Raw genomic sequence first — 10,186 nt, 5'->3', positions numbered from 1 at the left:
AGCATAGTACAATACTGGCAATACATGACTATATTGTACTATATCAATATATTGTAATATTATTAGTAATAATATATTATTATATTAACCTCTTTGCTTAGTTTTCTCCATACCTGAACATGAGCCAACAGTGTGATGCAGCAGTTGAAAAAGCCAATGCGATTCTAAGCTGCATCAATGGGAGAATAGTGTCTGGATCAGGCATGGAGGAATGTCTATGTTAATTGCATGTTTCATGCATATGCCTATGTTTGATGTTTTTATAGTTTTAATGGTTTTAATCTACAGTTGTATGTATTTTATTTAGATACGTGATATATTTTTATGTATTTGTAAGGCATTGAATTTTGCCATTTATTATGTTGTAAACCGCTTTGAGTCCCCCCAGGGGTGAGAAAAGTGGTATAGAAATGCAGTTAATAATAATAATAATAATAATAATAATACCTCACAACCTCTGAGGATGCCTGCCATAGATGTGGGCGAAACGTCAGGAGAGACAGACAGCCCGGAAAACCTACAACCACCTCAGTATGATGATGATGATGATGATGGTGGTGATCCCCTCCCTGTCTGGCCTGGTTATCCGCCCGTTCCGCGTCTTTCTCACCTTCCAGGCGAGGAGGAGGACGTTCATGATGGCGAGGAGGGGGCAGGGCCCGTTCTCGTTCTGGGTGACCAGCGGCGTCTGCTCCTCCTTCCACCGGACCCACTTCAGGTGGTACACGCCCTGCCCCGCCGGGAGGCCCCGCTCCTTGCCCGCAGGGGCTGCAGGGACGGCGGGGGCGGCGGGCAGGACAGGCCGGGGACCCGCTTCGCCTTCTGCCCCGGCGGGGCCTGCTTCGGAGGCCGGGGAAGAGGAGGACGAGGCCGAGGAGGAGGAGGCCGAGGAGGAGGGCAGGTGGGAGAAGGAGCCCACCGAGTCCTCCTCCTCCTCCTGGGCCTCCTCGCCGCCCTCGGGCCTCGTCCCGCCTGCTTCCCCTGAGGAGATTCCCGCCCTCTTCCCCTCAGGGGAGCCCTTCTCCTCCTCCTCCTCCTCCGCCCGGCCCTCCATGGGCCCGCCCCGCCGCCTCGGCCGCCTCCTTCCTCGGCTACGGGGCCCTGACGCGACGCCCAGGCCCCTTCAGGCCCGAAAAGGCCGCCGCCGCCATGACAGGCCGAGGCCACGCCCCGAAGGAGGAGGGAGGGAGGAGCAGGGAGCGGCCCCGTGACGCTAGGGCGCATGCGTGCAACGAAGCCAACGCTGAGGAATAGGGAGGAGGAAAGGGGACAGGCCGAGGCCACGCCCCGCGGTGCGCATGCGTGCAATAAAGCGAGCGCTCTCGCGGCTAGTGCGCATGCCTGAGATGAAACGAACTGAGAAAAAGGGAGATTGGACGAAGCCACGCCCCGCGGAAGGAGGAAGGGAGGGGGGAAAGGAAGGAGCAGGGAGCGGCTCCATTGTGCCAGTGCGCATGCGTGCCAGAAAGACAACACCGAGGCGGGATGAGCCCTGCCACCTCGTGCAGTTTCAGCCTGGCAGGCCTTCTCCGCTCATGCTCAGTGTACCATCCATTTGCACTGCGTTTTAACCTATGTACTATGTGTTTTATGTTATGTTTCTTAGGTAATGTGTTTCAGCATATGCATGTTATCATTGTAATGTGTTTTGCCTGTGTTGTGCCCTGCCTGCAAGCATCAGGAAAGGCAAGAGACCAATAAAAGGTTAATTATATTATATTATCATTATTATATTAGCGTATTGTTGTATTATTATTATATTATTATATCATATTATTATATTATTATCATTGGGTTATTATTATATAATACAGTTCAATTCAGTTCAATTGCAAGCCATGAGGCAAGGCAGTTGATGTCATTATTACTAATATATATTGCAGCTCACTTCAGCTAAACTCTGTTGAACCCTGCCTTGAGTCGTGAGGAGAGGCAAGTAGGTAACAATATTGTTAATATTATTATTACTATTATATCTATCTCAGTTCAGTGCAGCTAAACTGTGTTGAACCTTGCCTCGAGCTGTGAGGAGAGGCAGTTGATTATTATTATTATATAATGTGGTTAAGAGAGGCAGGTGACATCATTACTACAACTATTGTTACTATATAAAATACAGTTCAGTGCAACTAAACTGTGTTTAACCTTGCCTTGAGTTGTGAGGAGATGCAGGTAACTTATTATTATATAATGCAGCTCAATCCTGCCTCTAGTCATGAGAGGAGGCAGGTGACATCATCATCATTATTATTATATACAATGTAGTTCAGTGTAGTTGAATTGCATTGACCATCTAATGTAGATTCAGCCTGTAGATCCAGCCAGACAGAGATGCTCATCTCCCTGTTTTTGCTCTCTTCCTTTGGAGCCTGTTTTCCTTTCCTTCTCTGACAGACAGACAGACAGACTTGGCTGGCGTGACCCTGCAGACGGGGGTGCTAAAGGGACAAAGCAAAGGCCCTGAGAGAAGAGAGGCAGGCGGATGGGAGGCCGGTGCAGCTGCGCTCCTTTTGTCCCCAGCCTCATCCGCTTTCACTGGAAACAGCTGCTTCCTCTGAGCTGCGCACAGCACAAGGCTGGGCCCCCCTCCCTCCCTCCCTCCCTCCCTCCCTCCCTCCGCCTGCAAACAATGCCAGGGTTCCCACAAGAGCACGGAAGCCTTTGTAGCAGCAGCTCCGTAGAATACACAGATTAAAACGTATTTCAATAAAATACATATTAAAATACACCAAACAAATATTAGACATTGAATGGAAGTTTAATGCAGTTCAGTTTATACACTGAAGATCTTGAATGCTGTCACTTTTTTAATTGTGGGATGCAAATACGTAGAACAATAATAATGCTGGTATGTTTACTGAAGAGATCTGTATGTGTGTGCATATGGTACTGGAGTTGAAGAGATGGGAAGTATATCAGCTGAGGTTATTATGATGATGATTATTTATTCCTCACTTTTTTTCTCCATAAGGAGACTCAAAGCAGCTATGTATCTATTATTAGTATCATAATGTCTTAATAATATTAATACCCTGGGTTGCTGTGAGTTTTCCAGGCTTTAATAAAATTTATTTTTATATCCCGCCCCATCTCCCTGAAGGGACTCGGGGCGGCTCAGAACAGGGACAAGCCCGAAACAACAACACAACATATTTGACAAGAACTTAAAACATTCCAACGATACACAATATAAAATAATGGACAATACATTAAAATCCAAGCAGATAAAATCAGAGTAATTAAAAGCAAACCAGCGGGTACAGGAAGGCAGGATGACATTAAAGCATGCAACGTGGGAGAACAGCAGCTCACACGTTGAATCCGGGGCATTAAACCCACCCACATCTGACCTCATTTGGCCCCCTTTTCCCTTTTTTAAATTTCCATTTTCTGCCCTCCGACCCAACCCGCGCTCCATGCCAGCCCTACTGCCCCGGCCGTGACCCGGGCGCCACCGCCGCCTTCCCCTTTAAGGAACAGAGGCCCTTAAAAGGAGAACTCACTGCGCGTGCGCAGCGCCGAGCATCAACAACAACACTCCTTCCGCCGCCTCCTCCTTTTCCCCGAGGAGCGGCCTCTCTGGAGGGACAGGCGAGAGAGCGAATGAGAGACTGCAATTGCGGAAAGGGGGCGTGGCTAGACAGGCGAGAGAACAAATGATCACTGAGAGGGGGCGTGGCCTGTAGGAGAGAGCGAGGGGTGGGCTCTCTTGAACAAGAAAGGCGGGCGCTCTCCCGCTCGGTGCCTGGGCCGGCGGTATGAGGGACTCGCGCATGCGCGGGGGGCGGCTCGTGATTGGGCGGCGGGGACTCTTGTGAGGCGGCCGAGAGAGAAAGAGAGAGAGAGAGAGCGGTTCTTGTTCTTCTGAGGGACTTTTGGTCGAGAGAGAGAGAGAGAGAGAGAGAGAGAGAGAGAGGAAGAACGTGGAGAAGGAAGCCGGAAGGAAGGCCTGCTCCTTCCCCTTCCCGGCGGAGGAGGCCTGGGCGGATGCCTCGTCGCGGGTGAGGGAGAGAAGGGCAGGCCTGGCGGGGGGCCCCGGGCAGGCCGAGGCGGAAGAGGAAGCGGAAGAGGAAAAGGCCGCCGGAGGAAGAGGAGGAGGAGATGGCGCTGCTCGGGGTCCTCGTCGTGCTCGGGTCCTGGGCCGCCGGCGCCGGAGGTGAGCGCCTCACGGAAGGCAGCGGCGAGGAAGGCCCGCTCCCTTCCCTCTTCGCTCCTCTCCCTGCCGTTCATCGCTTTCCCGGCTCCTCTTCTTTCCTCTCATTGTTCCCTTGTTTACAATCATTTATTTATCTATTATTTATTTACTCCATTTATATCCCACCCTGATCGGGACTCGGAGCGGCTCCCATTCCGCTCATCTCTTCCTTCCATCCCTCCCTTGCTTCCCAGTCTTCCTTTCATCGTGCTCTTTCATTCTTTCCTTTCTTCCCTGTCATTCTTTGTTTCCATTCATCTCTCCCTTTTATTCTTTCCTTGCTTTCATGCCTTCCTTCTTGTCTTTCTTTCTTTCCTTCCCTCTCCTCTCCCCCTTCTTCCTCTCAGCCCTTTTCCTCTCTTCTTCCTGCCATCCATTGCTTTCCTGGCTCCTCTTCTTTCCTGCCCGCCTCCATTCTTTTCCTCCCTTCCACCCTTCCCTTGCTTTCTCTTCCTTCCTTCCTTTCCTTCCTTCCATCTAATTCCTCTCTTCCTTCCACCCTTCCCTTTCTTCCTTTCATCATATTCCTTCTTTCCTTCTGCCTTTTCTCTCCTTTCAGTCTTCCCTTGCTTTTGTTCCTTTCCTTCTTCCATTCTTTCCTTGTTTCCATCTTTTCCTTCCTTTTCTTCTTTCCTTGTTTCCATTCTCCTCTTCCCTCCATTCCTCCCTTGCCTCTCTTTCTTTCTTACATCGTTTTCATTCTTTCCTTGTTTCCATTCACCTCTTCTTTTCATTCTTTCCTTGCTTTCATTCCTTTCTTCTTTCCTTCCTTTTCTTTTTCATTCTTTCCTTGCTTCTATTCACCTCTTCCTTCCATACCTCCCTTGTTTCTTTCTTTCATCATATTCTTCTGCCCTTTTCATTCTTTCTTTTTCCTTCCTTCCCTTCCTTCCTGTCTTCCATCCATATGTTCCTTTCCTCCTTTCTTTCTTTTCTCCTCTCTGCCCTGTTTTAATAATAATAATAATAATAATACTTTATTTTTCTATCCCGCCTCCATCTCCCCAAAGGGTGTTTTCTCTCTGTTTTGCCAGCTTGACCCCATTTTGGGGTCACTTGCCCGGAAAGAGGGGAAGGGAGGAGGTCCCAGTGGGAATCTGTCTGTTTGGACTTGTTTCTTCTTCATCCTTTCTCTGCTCAGTTCTTAATGCATTGCGCTCCAAGCACAGAAATCTTCTTTGCCTAAAGAAACTCTATGAAAGCACTCATGGGAGTTGACAGGAGAAGTCAAAGCCCATCAACATGCACATCCTCTCTAGACACCCCCTCCAAAAAGTTTGTGAAGTAGTAGGGAAGGTGGCATCTTTTCACTTTTACAAACTTGGGGTAGAGGGAAGAGCACCCATTTCTCCTCTGCCCCAAGATGTATATATCTGTGCAAAATAATAATATTGCAAGCAGTTCCCAATTTATAAACCTGAATTGTTATAAACATGAAATGATTAATATATTGTATATACATGTAATATTGATAATAATATTATAATGTAATACAATATAATACTAATAATAATACAATATAATGATATTAATTATAAATTATATATTACATGTAATATTGCAAATAATATTACAGTATAGTTGTATAGTACAATATAGTAATATATAATGCTAATATTGTGCTATGCTAAATATTGTATGTAAATATTATTTGTAAGCTGCTCTGAGTCCCCTTTGGGGTGAGAAGGGCAGGATATAAATGTAGTAAATAAATAAATTGCAATCTCTCAGTGGTCTCTGGTCAACACAAAGTTGTGCCTCCTGAGTGTTTCGTGCCAGAGCGTTTCTTCCGCATCGTTCGTGTTTGAAAGTTCAGGAAGGTGTGGTCTTGATTTTGCAAACTCCGAGATGGTGTAACAGAACTTTCTGGATGGAACTGTTATCAGGAAGTACAGAAGGGTGTGTGCCTTGGAAAAAAGCAGCTGATAAGCACCGTATGAGTTGATTTCTAATTGAGCATGCACATTGTTGTCGCTGGAGGCGTTCCTGGCCCAGAACCAATGTTTAGTTTTGGTGGTCATAAATGTTTTAGCACAAAATGTTTGCTTTCTAAAGAAAAAGCAGAAGGGAAACTTGGTTAAATCCCACGGGGCTTTGGTCAGAAAGCCAATAGACTGTGCAGAACAGTGTAGTTGCTTTCCGTCAAGGTAACTGATGACGGGAAGTCCCTACTTAAAGTGAGAATTTGGCAGAGTTTTTGTGATTTTGGTATTTTGTGACTAGAGAAGGTGTGCAACTTGGCTTTGGTCCCATTCAATGGTGTAGGATTTTCTCATAAGTAAATATAATTGGTTGCAATCTCACGAAATCATTCAAGCAAAACAAATGGTAGAATCACCCATTTTAATTGTGCTGTATATAAACATTGGCAGAGATATGGTGGGATTTTCCGCCCGTACGTTACAAATCTTCATCTGAATCCATTTAGACCAGGCATAGGCCAACTTGGGCATTCCCTCCAGGTGTTTTGGACTTCAACTCCCGGGAAAAGGAAAGGGCCTGAGGCCAGGAATTGTGGGAGTTGAAGTCCAAAACACCTACAGGGAGGGCCCAAGTTGGCCCATGCCTGGTCTAGACTATGCTGAGCTTGAGTCTGATCGGTCTCCAATATAAAATACTGGATCCACCTAGCCCATAAAAGTCAAAGCTTCTAGGTCGTGGGCCATGGATTTCCCTTGAGTACAGTATGTTCCACAACAGGCAATTATTATCTTGGACACCGACTTTCTCCTTTACTTCTCTCTGTGGGAGGGAAGAAAAGTGGAACCTTTTTGCTTTTGCTCTAATAGAAACCCACATTCCTGGTGTGTTGCGAGGCCTGAACAATGGGCTGTTAGAACTGAAGTCGGTCGAAACAAATCGGGACAATAAGGCTGGTTTAGAGATTACTGGCTAAGGCTGCCAGTTGGAAATCTCCGTTCAGGTCTGTGAGCTCAGCAAGGCAGACCATCACAGCTGCAAGCTGTGGAATAATAATAATAATAATAAAACTTTATTTATAGCCCGCCACCATCTCCCCGTGGGGACTCGGGGCGGCTCACAACGTTACAAAAGTAACAGCGCAAATACATTAAACAATATACACAATTTAAAACACAAGAAGATGATAAAACAGAAGTTAAAACAAAGGTAATTACAGTAATAATATCAAACAACAATAATGATAATAGGAATAACAATAATAATAATAATATTTTAATGTATTACTCACCTTACATTACTTGTAGTTTCTGTTTAGTAGACATGGTGAAAGGAGGAAGTGAACAGGTAACCTGAGATGTTCAAGTTTGCTAAGCTTACAAGTAAATGACGCATAAGGAGACACCCATTAATGATTCAGAATACAGTTTCAGTTCCTGCTGAATTGTGTTCCCTCACTACTTCACGGTTTGCTTTTCACGGACTTGCTGTTTCAATTTTTCAATAAATATTAATGTAAAATATTTATCGCGGTATTTTCGTAAATTAAAAATATTAATTTGGACACTAAAATAATATTATAAATCATTAAAAGTTACGATTTACAGTAAATAGCGTATTTACTTAGAAAAGTAGGACTTGCGCAGCGGCCACTTGAGACGCTACTTGCCGACGTGAGATTGTAAACAACACACGATTGGTTGACTAATGGAAAGTGACCAACCAAAGAAGGCTGGTCTGTATCCCAATTGCTGATTGGCTCAGTGACCGTTGCATCTTGTTTCTTTCATTCGTGCGCAGCTATCCCTCTCTGCGAATGGGAATGGGAAAGGGTTATGTAGTGTATAAGTGTGTGGGGAGGGTTTATAAAGACTCAAAATAGTATATAACTACTAAAATAATGTATAAATATTAAAATAAATATAACATCCCTACTTCGCAGATTTTCACTTTTCGCCGGTGGTCCTGGAACATAACACCTGTGATAAGTGAGGGAACACTGTATTTCTAGTTAAGAACGAACCGTAGTTCTCCATTTTGAGACCAAACATAAAACCTGTTTCATTCCAAAAGGGGAGTTTTGTCTTCCTGTTGTGTGCAAAAAAGGACAGAGGGCATTTTTGAGCCTCTAACTATCATTTCTAGGGAATCGTTGGGATGGGTCTTGGTGCCATATACCTATGTTGCCTGTGCTCATATTCTCCAGAAATTAGCTGAGTTGCAGCTAGGCAAACCCTCAGCCTATCCAGACAAGACCATCCTTGGGAGCGTTTTCCCACTTTGAGCTCAGGCTGAAAATGTACTTCACAGCCATCCAGGTCATTGTGTGTTTCATCCGCTTGCGTGTTCTCTCCCTGGGGGCATTTCCAGGAAGCTCTGCATGGGGCAAGTTGGGGTGGCAGGGCGTGTTATTGGCCTTTAGCCTTTGGCTGTGAAGAATGTGTTATTGTGGCTGTATATTATCCCCAGTGTCAAGTTGGTAGGAATCATTGTGTGAAAGAGTTTTACTTGCACTCGCATGCCAGTTGTGTTTTGGTCTCATCCAGTCACGGTCAGTTAATACAAGATGCTAAGGATGGCAAAACGTGGATATACGTGCTCTTTCTGATGATATGAATCTGAAGTTTGCTCACATATTCAAGGTTGGGATTTTGAAGACTCCTTTTGCAATTGATCTATTTTGCGTTGACTGCCCCAAACCTGTGTGTTGAAAGAACAGGTTATTGGGGCTGTTGTTGTTGTTTTTGCTCATGTGGAGGAGTTGCCAAACACAATTGTGGCATTTCAGAAACCCCCAACTCTGTATTATCCTTTTATGTTGCTCCCCAGCACATCTAGGTCAACATTAACCAAAGCCATGATGTGTGGGATGTTTTTCTTCTGCTAATTGTTTCTGAATTAAACATTTTATTTTCTTGCCTCTCAGGCTTATCAAAATGAGTGGAATATTGTGTTTTGTGTCTGGGACACATGTTTACAAAACATTACAGGAAGCTTTGTCAATGTTTACAATATATACAGACACTTTTTGAATAAAGACATTCAATAACTGTTATGGTCCCACTGGGAGTGTTTCTCCTTGGTGTATTTCCCCAGTGTTCCAGGCTTGTTTAGAAGTTTCTTTGGTCTTGCCTTGTCTTTGCCTCCCAGGAATCCCCACCCCCTTCCAAAAAATATTACTCACAAGCCGAGCTTAATTCCCAGGCTTGAAAGGGTTTCCACCCATTTGCTTCAGTGCAAGCTGTTGAGCATTCCTGTTGCTGATAGGTTATCTCTCCTTTCCCCTCTTGAGTCACGATAATCTGTGTTTGCGCTGGCAGATTCAATAGCTGCCTTTTGGAGTGATCGCTCACCGAACTTCTGATTGCTCTGAGTCAGTTCTGGGAAGACGGGGATGCGTCGTTGGGGGAGAAAGAAAGAAGGAAGGAAGGATCCTTCCAGATGAATAGAGTCTCAAAGTAGTTGTGTAATAGGTCTTGAGTGCCTTTGGTGCCACACCTTCTGCAACTGACATGAGCAAACTTCTGCACTTCCTCCAGGTGTTTGGACTGCAACTCCCATCATTCCTAACAGCCTCAGGCCCTTTCCTTTTCCCCCTCAGCCACTTAAGCTAGGCTCTTGCCGTGCCTTCCTTATTTTAAGATTTGAGGCACAGTACTTCCTTTGACCTGTGGATAAGTCAACCCAAGTTTGATTTTTTTTTTTTACTAAAATTTTTCAACTTACACATGAACACATTGGGTGGTTTCGGAGGTCGAGAAGGGACGTTGTGTCCTGTGATCCGCAGGTGGCTCTGCTTTGTGTCGTTGGTTGGGGGGAAAAGAGTTGGTGTAATAAATAACAGAGCCAAGTAATGTTGATAGAGGTGAGGTGTGATGGTGGTGACTGGGTCCCAGATGGGAAACCAGTCGTGCCGGAGACACAACCGTAGCTTGAGGGTCCTTGAAGGAGGCGTGTGTTGGTGTCTGCATCAAGAGATCCAGAGAGAGGGGCCCTTTGGGGGCCCTGTTCTTGTCTCAACCATTGGATGCAACTCCTCCAAACAGTCTAGCAGTCTCTGCCACCCAGGTT

At 45.6% G+C, this 10,186-nt stretch overlaps 2 protein-coding genes across 3 annotated transcripts in view; one reads left to right on the top strand and one right to left on the bottom strand.

Moving 5' to 3' along the window:
• Positions 1-1,184, bottom strand: part of mindy2 (MINDY lysine 48 deubiquitinase 2) — an 8,671-nt gene extending 7,487 nt beyond the window's left edge. Inside the window, exon 1 of the mRNA XM_008121581.3 lies at positions 611-1,184. Coding sequence (XP_008119788.2) covers positions 611-1,054 — 444 coding nt within the window. The 5' untranslated portion in view covers positions 1,055-1,184. The remainder of the gene's footprint in view (positions 1-610) is intronic.
• The window catches only part of adam10 (ADAM metallopeptidase domain 10), a 66,504-nt gene that overhangs the window by 37,158 nt on the left and 19,160 nt on the right, over positions 1-10,186 (top strand). The window contains exon 2 of one of the 2 annotated variants that reach the window (XM_062963301.1): positions 4,102-4,156. In XM_062963301.1, coding sequence (XP_062819371.1) covers positions 4,102-4,156 — 55 coding nt within the window. Of the gene's footprint in view, positions 1-3,761; positions 4,157-10,186 lie in introns of those variants that run through there. The other variant, XM_003228070.4, reaches the window with a different exon arrangement.

The sequence above is a fragment of the Anolis carolinensis genome, unplaced genomic scaffold, assembly GCF_035594765.1.
Source record: "Anolis carolinensis isolate JA03-04 unplaced genomic scaffold, rAnoCar3.1.pri scaffold_11, whole genome shotgun sequence".
NCBI classification, from domain to species: Eukaryota; Metazoa; Chordata; class Lepidosauria; order Squamata; family Dactyloidae; genus Anolis; species Anolis carolinensis.
Note: the sequence above shows the minus strand (reverse complement) of the source record. Positions and strands in the feature narration are given on the sequence as shown.